Genomic DNA, 16,228 nt, shown 5'->3' with positions numbered 1-16,228 from the left:
TAGCTATGCAGGGCATGCAAGCGAGCAAACACAAACAAGTGGAATGAAGAATACAATTGAAATTGTAATATTGTGGTGGTTCATCTTATAATTCAGTTTATAGAATGCACCAGACAGCATCTAAGACCTGCAAAAATCTAAATGTTCTAGGGGGAGGCCCCCCAAACCCTTCGTGCGTCATTTCGTCCGCGCGCATTTTTCAGGGCAATCTCTATTGGGCTCAGGGCCATCTGTAAATTAGCTTAGATGGCCCACAGGGCCATCTGCCAAAATCCTTAATGTCATGCACTGATTGTTATTAGTACACATTGTGGATCTTTAAATCATGCATTCAGAAAGGCTGAGACATTTCACAAGATTGAACAAAGTCTAAACAAAATGAGGGCAGGTTTAATTTAAGACCATATCTAACCCTGTTTTTATTACCTTCCTTGTCCATATAAAGTTGTGCATGACCCCCCTCTCCTCTGATCCCCAGACTGGAGCAGTGGAGCGGCTCCTCGGCCTATGACAGCCGGAGGGGGCGGGTCCAGGGCGGGCAGCAAGTGTCTCTGGGCCCGGGAGGCTGATATCCCTCTGTGGAAACTTTGAGGAGTTTCTTGTGAGGACCGGAGGAGGAGAGAGGAGAGGAAACACTGTGGATGTAACAGATCACTTTGGTGCATTTGTGAAAAAAACCTCCAACATGGACAACGAAACCACCATCGACCCGAGTTGCCTGCAGAAGCCTCCTCTCGCCATCGACGTCATCCTCAGTGAGTAAACTCTGATTAAAGACCTGCATCCGTATTATTGATCATTTACTGAAGCCTTTGTGGAGTTTGAAGTGGGAACAGCGGAGAAAAAGAGGTTAAACTGGTGGTGTGGAGGGGATTAAATCACGCTTCAAGGATTCCTAGAAGTCCCTGAATTTCACTTTGCAGGACGGTGGTTTTCAGGGCCGGAATAATAATGTATTTTGAGGGGGGTCGAGCCCCAAACCCCCAATATAAACACTTACATTTATTTTTAAATCAATGTTAGTTTACACAATGTCTCTCAGAACCAATGAGATGCGTTCATCTGCTGCTAGTTGTTAACTTTGTTTTTGATTCATTATTTGCTTTTACTTTTTACAAGGGTTGTTTTTGGATTACATTTTTTATTCGGTACATGTTTTAAATCTAAAAAAGTGCCGATTTGTGGAGTGCAGATCTACTGAAGACAGCAAAGACAATCCCATGATTAACATTAAACAAATGTTCATTTATGTTCAGCCATTCTTATTTATTAACTCTTGAATTTTATCCAATGCAAGAAAATAAACCATAGCATTTTGTATTTTTCGAAAAACAATGTTACTTTACACAATATGCCTCAGAACCAAGGAGATGCATCTAAACACTGCTAGTTGTCAACTTAAACTTTTTATTTTTGATTCATAAGTTGCTTTTACTTTTTATAAGGTTTGTTTTAGATTGCCTGTGTGAATTTTTTTATTTGGTACATGATTAAATCTGAAATAAATGCAGATTTGTGGAGTGCAGATCTACTAAAGAACACTAAGACAATCCCATGATTAACAGTATTAAACAAATGTTCATTTAAATTCAGCAATTCTTATTTATTAAGTGTTGAATAATTATGTATTTTGAGGGGGGTCGAGCCCCAACTTCCAATATAAACACTTATATTTATTTCAAATCAATGTTAGTTTACACAATATGTCTCAGAAACAAGGAGATGCATCTAAATCTTGCTAGTTGCCGCCGTTAAAACTTAAAAGTTACATTTTAAAAGATTAGTTTTTCGATTGCCTGTGCAAACTTTTTCTTGATACTTTTCCCTTAATTTAAAAGGTGCCCTGCAGACAGAGTGAACATCTACTAAAGCCAACAAGACACCAGACAATCCCAAGATTAACATAATGAAACAAACGTTCATTTAAATTCAGCAGTTCTTTTTTATTAAGGGTTGTATTTTATCCAATGCAAGAAAATCAACCGTATATAGACTTTTTGTATCGTCCAATGGCTGCCATGCTCTCTAAATATCGGCAATGGCAATTAAAAAACACACTCCTTCAAACTTTATGCAGCATAAAATGGATATACTAAATTACAAGTACCTCAACATTTGACATAGTCAGCCTACTTTCTTGAGTAAATATACTTATTCCCATCCCACGTCTGCAGTGAACAACACATTAACGCAACGTGTTCAGAGCTCAGTGTGTTTACAACTTCCACAATTTATCAGATAATCCGCTAATCCATTCAACCCGGGTGGCGGTGTGAATTCAGGTTTTATAGGCTTTCTGACTTATCCGTTACACTCACTGCTCAGAAAACCCTGAGGTTTTAACATCCTGTAGAGCACATGTGTCAAACTCAAGGCCCGGGGGCCAAATCAGGCCCTTGGTGGATTTAATTTCGGCCCGCAGGATAATTTCTAATTCCTATTAGATCTGGCCCGCCGGTATATTGCACGCACACCTTCACTCCATCCTGAGGGTCTCCTCAGCTCAGAGCCTGAGCCCAAACATTGTTGACCTTGCACCCAAGATGAGATGCCAAGAAGTATCTGGCTTGAACTAGCATCACAGAGCAGCAACCTGAGTTTACATGTTTCCTTCTGCACTTTTTTTTCTTTGCGACAACAGGGCAGGTTTGCTTTTTCTTTGAGGGAAATAGTTTTGTTGAAGCTGTTGTTGGCCTGTGGGAAAATGTAATCATAAGAAATGACTCTGGAAAAGCTGCAGATAGAGCCATAAGAAATGAATGCAACTGATTATTTAATGTTGTTTTTATAGGCAATAATTTAAGCTGTGTTAGTTCCAGGTTTAATCTGTGCAATAAGTTCATTTCAATAAGTTTTGCAATAAACATTGAACCAGTCCGGCCCTCGACTAGTACCCATTTTTTAATGTTGGCCCACTGTGTATTTGAGACCCCTGCTGTAGGGAGAAAATCCAGTGAAATAGAGCTCATTATTAATGACTTAAATGCAATAAGTCACTTAGTGAATGTGTTTTGTGTGAACTTACAATGAAAGGGAGACTAATAAATGCTTTTTGAGAATGGTGATTCCTCCACAGTAACGTTTAAATACATTTTAATCAAATTGCACTCTTACATTGTTGTTTCCTAGCTTCATAAATTGACGTTGTGTGCATTATTTAATTATTTTTATGTTGCCTTTTTCTTTTTGATGCTGTACTTCATGACTAAGAGTGACCGTTCTCATTCTCAACATCTACCACTCATTTGTACAGACGGACTACTCATTATGTGTAATCAAAGCACCGGATATATGCAGATATTATTTTATACAGTACATAATGACATGTATATCAGCCAGTAGATAAGAAACTAAAATGCTATGGGTAATTTAAGAATATGGTCCACCACAAACGTATATTTAATATATATGTCAGAATAGATTCTTGTTTAAAATGTCAATTATTTTGTGTTTTGCACGCGAAAAAGGTTGATGTATTATTATAGGATTACCTAAAATAGATATTGGTAGTACTCCAAAAACACATTGCATTGTTTGGGCTTTAAATAAAGTCTCACAAGTAACATCTGGACCAGTTTAGTCAGTGAACAAAACCATCTTAAGTCTCTTTATTGCACAAAGATGTTTACGAATAGCACCACTGAAGTTTTACTCAGTAGTTTAAATAGATGAATTAGAATAATGAGACAGCAGAGTACAGAAACAATTACCAAAGTATGCTGTGGATTAAAAAGCAACAAATGCAACAGAGGGCCAGCTATAGGGAGATGAATGTTTCTGTGTTTGCTGATTATCTCCTGATGACTTTGGATACCAGAGAATAAATGACGCATTTCGGGAAAAAACGGACAATTTACTGTCAGCATGTTGAAGCACTTTACTCTCCCCTTCCTCCCACAGTTTCATTACTCTCTCTTTCCTGCTGATTCCTGGAAAGGACACCTTGTTACTTCCCATCAGTGTGAATAATACTACCTGCGTGCTTTGATCATTTTACGACTTCTGCAGAATCTTGAAAAATAGCGCCCTTTCCATCTTTGTCTTTGCCGGGTCTGTTTGTTCGCCAGGCTGGGGAATAAATAATCTTGTGTTTTGATGAAAGCTCAAAAAGCCTGTGTTGCATACGGCGTTATGAGAATCAAGACAAGCAAATGCAGGAAGCAGAAGACTTCACTCAGTCAACTAGCTTCTCTATTGCAACCAACATATGCATTTGATCTTCATCTGTGGTTTCACTTCAATATTTACTATAAGAAACAATCCCTCAACATCTGGCTCTCTTTGTTATTGATCAAGTAACAATTTATGATATATTAGAGGATTTAAAGGTCCCATGTCATGCTTTTCTGGTTGTTACCCGTCCCCTTGTGTGTTCTGAAGGTTTTTCTGCATGTAAACGGTCTGCAGAGTCACAAACCCTCAAAGTACACCCTGTAGGGAGTCAAACTCTAACACAGAGAAGACCAGTCTATGCTGCCCCAGAACGCCTCGTTGGACATTCCCCATAGTGACGTATTTTGGGTATAGTGACCTGTCCGCGGGAGCTCCAACAAGCCGTTTAGGACAGAGAGTGAATACACATACTATACAGAGATGCTGTATGAGAAACCAATGAGAGTTTGGAACATTGAACAATATAAATCTATTCTAGTAGACCTCAACAATGGAATTATGATCAGTAGACATGGCCATGACATGGGACCTTTCAATAATTGATGCATAATGTGTTTATCCCTTCAATATATATCTGCTAATACAGGAACTTATTTTATATTTCAATATATAAATATTAATTTTAGCTAATAATAATAATAATAATAATTGATACATTATTTATTGATTATAGTTTATTAATCTGAAATCCAACATCCAAGTACCTTGTTTTTAAGTACCTGAGTAAATGTACTTAAAACTAATGACATGCATCATCCTTAGATTTGAAATGTAAGTAATTTAGAAAGTGCTACCATGCTAACACGCTAATCTAAGATGCTGAACATGGTAATATTATACCTATAAAATTAGATTTTCTCTATTTTCTTTACCCTACTTGTTATTCTCTGGCAGTCATTCATTCCTCCTGCCTGTATAAACATTTCAAGGCTAATATAATTACCCATTACCTTCATAAAGATCTCATCAATCTCAATCTCCTGTGCAGAATCCCAGCTCACGTCTGACAGCAGATCATTCATTGTAACTTCTCTTCTGTCTCTTCCAGAGTTGGACATTTTCGGCATCGTCCTCTACTCTATACTCACCTTCATGGCCGCCGTGTCCATGCTGGTCTTCATGGAGGAGTGTGTGTACATCTATAGGAAAGTGCCCAACAACAAGAAAAGTGTGATCATCTGGGTGAACGGGGCGGCACCGGTAGGTAGAGACTCTGAGTGCACTGTCGGGTAAAAAGGATCCTCTTGTCGTGTATTCTTTGTTTGAAGACCAAGAGTTAGTCCAAAGAAGACCAGGAAGCTTCTTGAAAGTTTAACAGTATTTATTAATGCAATAGTATGATAGGTTTACAAGGGAACACACCTGTGGTTCCTCTATTCAATTCACTGGTCCACAGTCCACTTTAAGCAGTTAGCTGTTGCATGAATAAAAGAGAACGTTTCTCAAAGTCAAAGTCAACTTTATTGACAATCTCAAAATATGTTTGTACACACAGAAAGATCGAAATACTGTTTCCCGCAGTCCCGAGGTATAAAAAACTCACACATTAAAACGCAAGAACACTCAATCATTTACAAAAAACCCACAAAATAACCGTTTACTTCAGTAAGCAGGATATATTAAAAAAAGATGGGAGTGCACAATTGTCCATAGCAGCAGGATATATATAAAAAAGTTTCTCTATCTAACATCGTGTTTTTTATGTGCCCACTCGTATTTAGTCTTCTCCCATTGGCTGACGTGGACGGGTCTTCTTCTGTAGTCCTCTGATGACGTAGCCATGATGTTTGTTGCTCCTTAAACACATCATAGTAGTAATGCAGAGTCGATGAGTGAGAGTTTGATGTGTTTAGTATCTCCACGCGTCATTCTCCTTGTAATCACATACACAATATACTGTTAGCTACATACTACTGTGAGGCTAAAAACAAATAACAACCTGAAACCAGAACTCCAAGGTGTCGCCCACATCCGGTCCGTGGGAAAACGCTGTTATAGTAAATGATGTCCTTTAAAAGATCAACATATTGATTATTTCTCACAGTCTCTCCTCTGTTTTCCAGGTGATCGGCACCATGTCGTGTGTTGGGATGTGGATCCCCAGAGCCACCATGTTCACTGATATGACCTCAGCATGGTGGGTTTCTGTTTCCCTTTGTCTCAGCTTCCAGATCTCACTGAGCTGTGTGTTGCTGTTCACCCACAGAGCCACACATGGGGAACCTGAACCTCATAGCCCGCTGACATTTATAGAAAACAGTGGTGCTGTTGTGCAACGTGTGGGGAAGTTTTGGCTTTTGGCCCTCTCTGAGCTCTAAAACATGTGCTAATTTCTTCTTGTCTTCCCCTCTCACTGACTCATCTACCTATACTCATGTAAACAAGTCATTTAGACAGACTTGTTCCACAGAATTACCCCTGCTAAGCTGTTTACATCGCTAGCAAGAACCAATATGCATGAATAAACCCTGATGCTTGATGTCTTAAACGGAACCTTTTCCAAATGAAGTCATGATGCCCCCATGGTCTACCCTCAATGTCACTGTTATAAGAGTTGCAAAACTTTGAACAAACACACTTTTATTTTTTCACGAGAACGGAAAATAGTACATCACAAATTCTGTAAACAGGACTCATCCCTTAGTGACATTTCTCTGCGTAGTTTCTTCGCCGTAGGGGTGCCAGCCGTGCATACTGCGATTAATATGAAACACAGGATGATGCAAATCCTATGGTTACACCCTTTAGATAATTCAAAAGTCCTCTCTTTCCAAATGCATGTCATTCCTGTGGTGTACCGTCTTCTACAAGGTCTGTAAACAGGCAAGAGAAATATGTGTTGCAAACTTCGTTACTGTAAATGTTTCTGATATCAGTACTTTACTCCGCGACTTTTGACTTTTACTTCTTACATTTTGAACTCAAATACCTGTACTTTCTACTTCTTACATGTTGAACACAAATACCTGTACTTTCTACTTCTCACATGTTGAACACAAATACCTGTACTTTCTACTTCTTACATGTTGAACACAAATACCTGTACTTTCTACTTCTTACATGTTGAACACAAATACCTGTACTTTCTATTTCTCTCATTTTCCAAACAGGCTGGTTCCTTTAGTCTGAATGTGTGTTTGGTGGCGTGGTCATTATTATTTAGAGTCATTGCGTGCCTATTGATTTGAACACGATCCGTGTATCCATCATTTCCTGGTCTTCTCTAAAGAAGAGGGACCAATGAAAACGTTGTCATGTTGCCGTTGTTCAGCATGGAAACATTCATTAGCTAACAATGACATTATTGTTCTATTAATATAAAGGGAGGTCAGGTACTCTTTAAAACAGCTGCTAGTTAGTTAGTTATGGGTACTTTTTACTGAAGTACATTTCAAAGTTCTTTACTTTGACTTGAGTAAAGAAGTTTAGTCAGTACTTCTACTTTCACCAGAGTATGTTTAAACACGAGTATCTGTACTTGAGTAAAGGATGTGTACTTTTGCCATCTCTGTGCAGTTGTAGTGAATGTTCCTGCACGTCTTCTCATTTCTCATCCCCTTCCTCACCACAGCTACTTTGCGGTGGTGGTGTTCAAGTTCCTGATCCTCATGGTGGAGGAGGTGGGGGGGGACGAGGGCTTCCTGAAGCGAGCGGGCAGATATAAACTGAAGATAAGCACCGGGCCGTGCTGCTGCTGCTGCCTCTGCCTGCCTCACGTGGAAATCACACGGTAAACTGAGATATACTGGCATCAATGTTCTGCTTTTCATCAAACTCTGTATCTCTAGCAAGCCCCCGGTGTGAGCTGAGGAGCACATGTTGGTTTAAGCAGCAGCAAGTTGTTGGAGAGTTCCCAACGCACGCTGGGGATTTAGAAATCTGCTCCTGTAGTCTTTTAGGAGATGTTTTGTTATGTGTTGAGTCAGTCAGTACTGTAAATCACACGGTAAACTGAGATATACTGGCATCATAGTGCATTTTTTTTCTTTTTGTTTATTTCAATCATCTGTTAATTAGATTCACATTTTCAATGGTGCAAGAAATCTGTTTAGTGCCAGTATTAGACTTTTTTGCACTACTTTTTATCTTGTATTTTTGTATTTTGTTATATATGTTGCACTGTTGGAGGAGCTCAGATCAAATTCCCTGTCTAACACCTTTTTAAAATACCTGTAAAAATATCTTCCAACAACTGCCATTAATCCAGTTTCTTACCAAAAGCAAAATTGTACAAGTTGAAACACATCAGTACACTGTTATAATTGACCTTTGCCCGATACTCATTTTTATTGAAAAGAGTCTCATCATTTTTGTTTAAGGAGACCGATGTTAGTGGTTAGCCAACAGGACAACCGCTCGACTTATATTTCTTTCTTTGTAATTATCTTTTTATAATGTTCTGCTTACTGCTCTCTGTCTCAGGTGTTTTGGTATCAACTGCTGAGTCAGTCAGTACTGTAAACATGAGATTTATCTTCTAGCTGTCTATTTGGTTTCAAGATCGAGCAGAATGATAACCAAACCCTGGCTTTCCTTAGGGAGTATATTGTAGTCTTCAAATATAGTTCGGGGAAATTCCTTACTCCTAGCCAGGAGTCACATGGGGAGCTTGAAATCACTCTCATGTGTGTCCATTCAGTGAACTGCCAGCAACCCATTAGCTTATCTTAGCAGTACAGCATTTTTCAATTCAATTATTTCAACCTGCTGTGTTTCCCATGAATGCAATTGACTCGCATTGCATGTATCTCCTCGAGTCTCCTTAGTAAACGTTATAACACAATCAACTTTCTGTCTTTTTATCAGTTTGAAACGAGTGTTTGAAGTAACTCGTGCCAGGTTTATTGGAAAGTCGTCATTTGCCTGAATTACAACAGAAAAGTTAGCATTAGCCATAGAGCCACTTGAGCTATATTTTCGAAAATAATACACATAGTAATTATCTTTAAATCAGAGCTATAATACCACGTTGCTGATTGACCAACGTGTTGTTTTCAGGGGTCACAGTCGTGCACTTTGATGTGGTTTTGGTCTGTTTGGAGATTGCCTAAGCTCAGAGATGTGAAGGCAGGTTGACAAACTCCTGGTCGTTCAACTGTTTAAAGACAGGGTCCAGTGTGTATCGTAACAGTGTGTGTTGTCGTGAATAGTTTTTTGAAGTCTATAGCAGGAAAATGAGGTTTAAATATGTGCAATTCTAACCAAAAAAATCAACTTATTGTATGAATAACCTCTTTTTTACTTTACAACTTATTGTACGACATGTGTAAATGACCTGAAGTGATTCATTTATCCTATGATAGGGTCGAAGGACATGACCCAGGATTATTTTTGATGGTATCTACTTATCGTACCTAAATGTTCACGACTTATATTCAATATTAGGAGGTGTGTGGCGCAGTGGGTTGTGCGTTGGTGTTGGGATCAGGGGAGCATAGGTTCAAACCCCACTGCAGTCAGCATGTCGTTGTGTCCCTGAGACACTTCACCCCAAAGTGCTCTTGTGGGGATTGCCCGCAGTATTGAGAATGTAAGTCACTTTGGATAAAAGCGTCTAACATGTCATATGGATCATTATCATAATTGCATATGCCAAACACATGTTCCTATTTACCGTTATGCGCTGCTGAACAGTGAAAATAACACAAAGTTGTTTCTTGTAAACGCTCCTTTTTTCTTGAATGCAGCGCCCAGTTTCCCAGCAGCGGTATGATGCACCAAGAGGGAGTTTTAATGTTGTTGTTGTTGTTGCTTGTAGACAATAGATGTGCCCTGAATTGTTCCTAACATCCTGCGGTAATAATTCAGGATGCTGGCATTGCTGGGTTTTCACATTAGACTTTTCAGGAGTTTTTTGTTATACCTTTGGGGATTAAAAGCATTATCTGTCATCAGCAGCGTCTCTGAAACGTTTCCTCTGTTCGTCCTCCAGGCGCACGCTCTTCCTGCTCAAACTGGGCTCCTTCCAGTTTGCCGTCCTGAAGATTGTCTTCACCATCCTCTCCATTGTGCTGTGGACCAACGGCACCTTCGACCTGTCCGACGTGAGTCTATACCACGGAAAAACTCTCAGTGCTATTCTCATTTATTACAGATTCCCAACTGTTGTTTGCATGTCATTTTCTAGAAGTTGCCCTGCAGCAATTATTACCAAAATCAGATTGCTTTGTTCTTCCCTGAGTGAAATCAGTTTGATTCCATTTTATAATTCAATATTTAAGTAAATGTAAGAAGTAAAAAACGTGCATTAAGAAGAAAAAATGTTATATAAATATATTTATTCTTCGATAGGTAAAAATACATTTGCAAAACTGTGTATATTTAAATATATAAAGTGGTGTATAAGTATTTAACACTTGCCCAAAACCTTTTTATATCTTGTGCAAAATAATTCAATAAATACATTATTAATATGGATATTAAACATCGTTATCAGTCCTTCGAGGATTCACTCGTCTTAAGCAATGATAATTATCCTCTCTGTCTCTAATTAATTAATTAACATGCTTAATTAAATTGTAACTAATTATGCGTTTGAGTCATGATGATTTAATGGGTTCATGTGTTGGTAATTCATGTTCCTCACTACTCGAGACATTATGAGCTTGTGTGATTGGTTAATGCTCTGTCTTTACTTTCGTTGACGAAAAATGAGGAGATGAAATATTATCAAAGATAACGTTACATCTCTGATAGTCACTGGGTGTTTGTCAATCGCGAGGATGCTGGTTTGGTAGTCGCGTAATTCCAAGTCACTTCCTTCAGAAACGAAGCAAGTATACTTCCAAGCCACGGCTTCGGAAAACGAAGAAGAATGGAACAGGCTAACAAGTGTGCCACTCTCTCTAACGGTTTCAACATAAACTGTATCGAAAATAAATACCTCACGATGTCTATCTAATTATGAACTTGCTTTACTATCACGGAACACATTTTTGGTGATAATAAATGTAAGAAAGTAACATATTTACCAACACATGTTCTACGCCACTACATACTTACATTTAAATGTGTGCTGCGTCGGTTCAGCCATTCTCCGCAAGGGTTTTTGAAATTGGTCTGTGCGCAAAGCATTGTTGGGGATTTTAAGGACGCGAAGTCTACCCATGTGCAGCCTCGAAATTACCCCCAAACCAAGGACGCGGCCTCGGTGGAATTCCGAGTATGCTGGACATTGGAACGGTCCTGCTGCGCCACTTGATGACGTAGCATCCTTGAAATATTGGCTTGGATGCCAGTATCCTCGAGATTGAGAAACGTCCAGTTTTTCTCCCAGCAGTTCCATTTCCGGTGCTGTGGCTGGGCAGCAGGGTTATGGCTAGAAAGGATCCGTCTTGTGTAAGACTCTCACGAGAGTTTGCAAGTCACGTGGCTGAATGTTTACATTTAGCAGGCAGCCTTTCAGTTACGATCGTTAACATCAGTGGTCCACAGCAAATGATGGTGAGAAGCTAAACTATCTATTAATGATGTCAATTAAAGGGAGTNTACGTACGTACGTACGTACGTACGTACGTACGTACGTACGTACGTACGTACGTAACGTAACGTACGTACGTACGTACGTACGTTACGTTCGTCGTCGTACGTACGTACGTACGTACGTACGTACGTACGTACGTACGTACGTACGTACGTACGTACGTACGTACGTACGTACGTACGTACGTACGTACGTAGTACGTACGTACGTACGTACGTACGTACGTACGTACGTAGTAGTTAGTTAGTTACGTTAGTTAGTAGTAGTAGTAGTGTGTGTGTGTGTGTGTGTGTGTGTGTGTGTGTGTGTGTGTGTGTGTGTGTGTGTGTGTGTGTGTGTGTGTGTGTGTGTGTGTGTGTGTGTGTGTGTGTGTGTGTGTGTGTGTGTGTGTGTGTGTGTGTGTGTGTGTGTGTGTGTGTGTGTGTGTGTGTGTGTGTGTAGCTGGTGCTGATCTTGAGCCAGCTGCAGACAGCCATCATCAACATCTTGGCGTTGAACGGCACCATCGCCTGCACTCCGCCCTTCTCCGCCACGTCCAGAGGATACAGTGAGTCAACACGGAGAAACGCATGCATTCAAATCAATAAAGCATTCAAATGTTATTATAAGTATCTGAAAACATCTGTAGTTTCATTTAGTCACTTGTGAGCAATCAGTTGTTTTAGGGGGAGGCACTACAGGCTTCAATAGGGTGAAGGTTTTAAGACCAGATGTGTGAAATAGGAATTTTGACATATTTTAGTGATAAAATGCTCTATAAATCAGTTTTATTAAATGTTATGTTTAAATATTATTTGGAGGTATTATGTAATGCTGACTTTTGGGGGATTTAGGAGTAACCTACAGACACAGATAGACCGAGTTATGTAAAACAAGACATAATATTGAAGATAGACTCGAATGAAAAGGCCTGAAGTGACACTTAAACGCTTAAAAATGTACAATTGATTAATTTACTGACGTATTTTCTGTTGTAAAACAGCTTGTGTTAATCACAGACCTTATTTCAAGGAACCAATTACGTTTTGAGACAAATGTGTGACAAAGTGCTGACTCATGTCTCTCCTCAGTGATGAGTCAGCAGCTTTTGGTCCTGGAGATGTTCCTCATCACGCTGGTGACGCGGCTGCTTTACCGCCGACAGTACGACCCGTTACCGGACGAGCAGAGAGAAATCAACGAAAACACCAAGATGGTGGCAGTACACGGGTCTGCATGAGGAGTGTGTGTGTGTGTGTGTGTGGTATGTGTGTGTGTGGTATGTGTGTGTGTGTTTTATGACCTGCAAGTGTTTGGTTAAGAGATTATATAAGTCAATAAAGATACATGTTTATGAATTATATGTAAATTAATCTTGAGTGTGTTCATTAAAATTCAAGCTTTGTACAAAACTGATTGATTGACTGCTCACACAAATCACACCCCAGCAGTTATATTTGTTCCCATTTTTGTCATTTCAATTAGATTTTTACCAAAAAAAGAGACGATGCATTTATACATTATTGACATTTACATGTTCATAATTGTCCTGGAGAAGAAACGGTGGTAAAAAGTGCAACTGAAGTGACTGCTCAGTTAAAACTAAACATTGTTTTATTTATTATTTATAAGTAGAAATTTAGATTTTTCTCTGTATGTGTGTGTGACTATTCTCTTCAGGCTACTTTATGAACATTGACCAAAAGAGTGTGTAAGTATTAATAACAAATCGAAGTATAAATTACGTTCTAGGAAATCACAAGAAATGATAGGAACCCAAACATAATGTGAAACCCACAACTTATTTATACCTGTCTTCCTGTGAGTCGTAAATGAAATACATTGAATTTGTATCTTGTATTTTCAGCATTTTACACTGCATGCCTCTCTGCGGTGTCATTCATATTTTCAGTTTCACACACTCACCGCTAGGGGGCAGTAAGAACCTAAATCTGGAGGACACCTGCTTATCATGAGCTGCCCATGTTTACGACCAGAGGCTGTCTTGTACTGGAACTGTTTGTACAATTAATATTAACATATTCAATATTTATTAAGTCACCGCAGACATACAGTACATATTCATCATGTCTGGGAGGAAGTACAACTTCACACACACTATTCCAATCATAAACAAGCATAGCTTATTGGTAATTGTTGAATTGCTTCAAATCTGTTTTTTAAATATAAAATTTGGGAATTCAAATCGTTCAATTGTGAATGAAAATGATTGTATTTATTTTTATTTTTAATAATGTTGACGTTGTGAAGGTGTCTCGTTTCGGTAATTGTGATGGCATTTCTGACTAATAATAGTATTTTTTTTTACAAACTTTACAATAAAAGCATAAAATAAAGAACAAGTGTATCTAGGTATATGTTTATTGTAATATTTATTGAGTTACTTATAAGTCATGAGACCTCAACCAACATAATAATACTACTTACACAAGTCATAATAATCTAACAAAATAAGATATTTTAATAGTATTTCCCTACATTTACCTACATACTTTCAGTGTAGTAAATAACCTAAATATATCATAATAATCCATACCTGCCTTAATACTCTTACAGGTAGTTGCCATGACAATAGCCTTCCTACCATGCAATGGGACATTTTGCATCAGTCAACCAGTTTTAAGCCAGTCACCAAATCACATGTGTAATGTAAACAGACGGTGGAAATAACCTGCTGTATTACGGTAAGAGGCTGCAGATAAACAAGGCAACGTAAACACGGTGATTGACAGGCAGCAGGTCCAATAGAGTCATCGCTTTCACCCACTTCCTGATTTTTAGCCAATCACCGCAGTGCATCAACAAGCCAGAGTCAAGTGCGGTTGAATCTGGTTCAACTGTCAAGCTGATGCAAAAAAAGGGAACTCTGAAGAATGTTCCTTCAAAATAAAATAGAATCTAAGATATCTGTAGTGGTTCTATCAGTGGTTTTCAAACTGTGGGGAGTGACCCCTGGTGGGTCGCGGAGGTACTGCAGGGCGGGCGCGGGAAGATTTTTTTATTTGATTATTTTCTCCTTTTAGCTTTGTGAAGCACCTTGAGATGACGTTGTGCTGTCCATTAGTTCCTCCAGCCTGTTGTTTTATTTTGAAAAACTGTAACAGGAAGTCGACCTTTGATCACGTCTAGCATGAAGATGTTGTCATGGACTGAATGTTCAACGATATAGATCCAGGAATCCTTCTTTGCAACATATCGTCGGTGTGTTTCTGCTCCCTTATGGACATTAATTCTCACCCTCCTCTCTGCTGTCTGTCCTCCGGTGGCCCGCGGGCCGGGAGCCTCTGTGACGCAGGAGAGAGCAGGACTTTCCGGGTTCTGCTGTCAATACTAACGGGGATGAGATGTGTGTGTTCTGAATTTCATTCTGAGGCATCATCGTTAAATTAAACTTGCACAATGAGGATCTTCGTGTCTCTGCTGAAAAGCACCAACCCTAAAATCGAGTTTTACTCCAGGTTCTCCCCCTCCCCTCTCTCCATTAAGCAGTTTCTGGATTTTGGTGAGTTTCATCTTTAAGACTTGATGATATCAGGGGCCTTGCATTCTTTCATTGTGTTTATTCATTGCATTTTGTAGCATTACACTTTGTTATGGTGTCATCTATCTGCACAAACAGCACTGTGCATGATGAAGGCTCCGCAGGTGTTTACTATGTGGACACGTGACTCTCTGCTTAATTAATAGAGATGTTGGTCTGCAGTGAAGGACTACTTACATGGGTTTTTTAAACTGCAAGATTTACAAGATGTAGTGTCAAAGTGAAAGCAATGAAGCAATGCACCTTACAACATACTTACATACAATAGTGCAAGTGACACAATGGTGCAAATAAGTTACTCATGTTTGCCAGTAACAGGAAGTACTTATTTGTACCTTTTTTATTTTACATGTTATGCTACAGTACTTCATACTTCATCTTAACTTCATTTAATGATAACTTAATTTCATTTACAGATTCAGGTATTCAAATGATACAATACATTAGGTGTATTATTACAGCTTTAGATAGCAGTATGTACCAGCTGTAATATAATAGTTATAAACACAATTTAATCCAATAATATATAAGGTATTATTCTGATATGCACCCTTTTGCATACGGAGTGAAGTTACTTTAGTAGTATACAAAAAAAAAATATTTCTTTAATATTTAATGTGTACTTTTACTTCAGTCAGCTTTTGAGTGCAGCAGTTTTGACTGTGGTTTTGCTTCTGCTGATGTCTTTACTTTCAGGTTGATGTCGATCTTTAGATGCTGTTTTCAGGACTTGATTAATTGAAGTTTTGTATTACACAAATTAAAGTTCCTAGAAGGCTCTTTCTAAGTACCTGCACTCAGTGTTTGTCCTCTCTCTGCATGAGTCAATAATAACTTAACGATGAGACTTGAAATGTGAGATGACAGCGCTGTAAGCAACACTCGAGGCTTTGTGTGTGTGTGTGTGTGTGTGTGTGTGTGTGTGTGTGTGTGTGTGTGTGTGTGTGTGTGTGTGTGTGTGTGTGTGTGTGTGTGTGTGTGTGTGTGTGTAGTGTAGTAGTGGTAGTGTTGTGTAGTAGTAGTAGTAGTAG

The 16,228-nt window shown here is 38.9% G+C and overlaps 2 protein-coding genes across 2 annotated transcripts in view; both read left to right on the top strand.

The window, feature by feature from the left end:
- Positions 1–531: 531 nt before the first annotated feature.
- Positions 532–12,998, top strand: LOC104940780 (organic solute transporter subunit alpha-like). The gene is given in 7 exon segments (XM_010765757.1): positions 532–755; positions 5,222–5,373; positions 6,237–6,310; positions 7,745–7,903; positions 10,106–10,406; positions 12,098–12,203; positions 12,727–12,998. Coding segments are annotated over 7 exon segments (1,011 nt in total). The 5' UTR covers positions 532–685; the 3' UTR covers positions 12,876–12,998.
- Positions 12,999–14,767: 1,769 nt separating this feature from the next.
- pdk3a (pyruvate dehydrogenase kinase, isozyme 3a) overlaps positions 14,768–16,228 on the top strand; it is a 12,724-nt gene continuing 11,263 nt past the window's right edge. The window contains exon 1 of the mRNA XM_010765759.1: positions 14,768–15,158. Within this exon, the coding sequence (XP_010764061.1) occupies positions 15,056–15,158 (103 nt within the window). The 5' untranslated portion in view covers positions 14,768–15,055. The remainder of the gene's footprint in view (positions 15,159–16,228) is intronic.

Source organism: Notothenia coriiceps, unplaced genomic scaffold (genome assembly GCF_000735185.1).
Source record: "Notothenia coriiceps isolate Sejong01 unplaced genomic scaffold, NC01 NC01_scaffold00002653, whole genome shotgun sequence".
NCBI classification, from domain to species: Eukaryota; Metazoa; Chordata; class Actinopteri; order Perciformes; family Nototheniidae; genus Notothenia; species Notothenia coriiceps.
The sequence above is the reverse complement of the archived record's forward strand: the minus strand, read 5'-3'. Positions and strand labels throughout refer to the sequence as shown.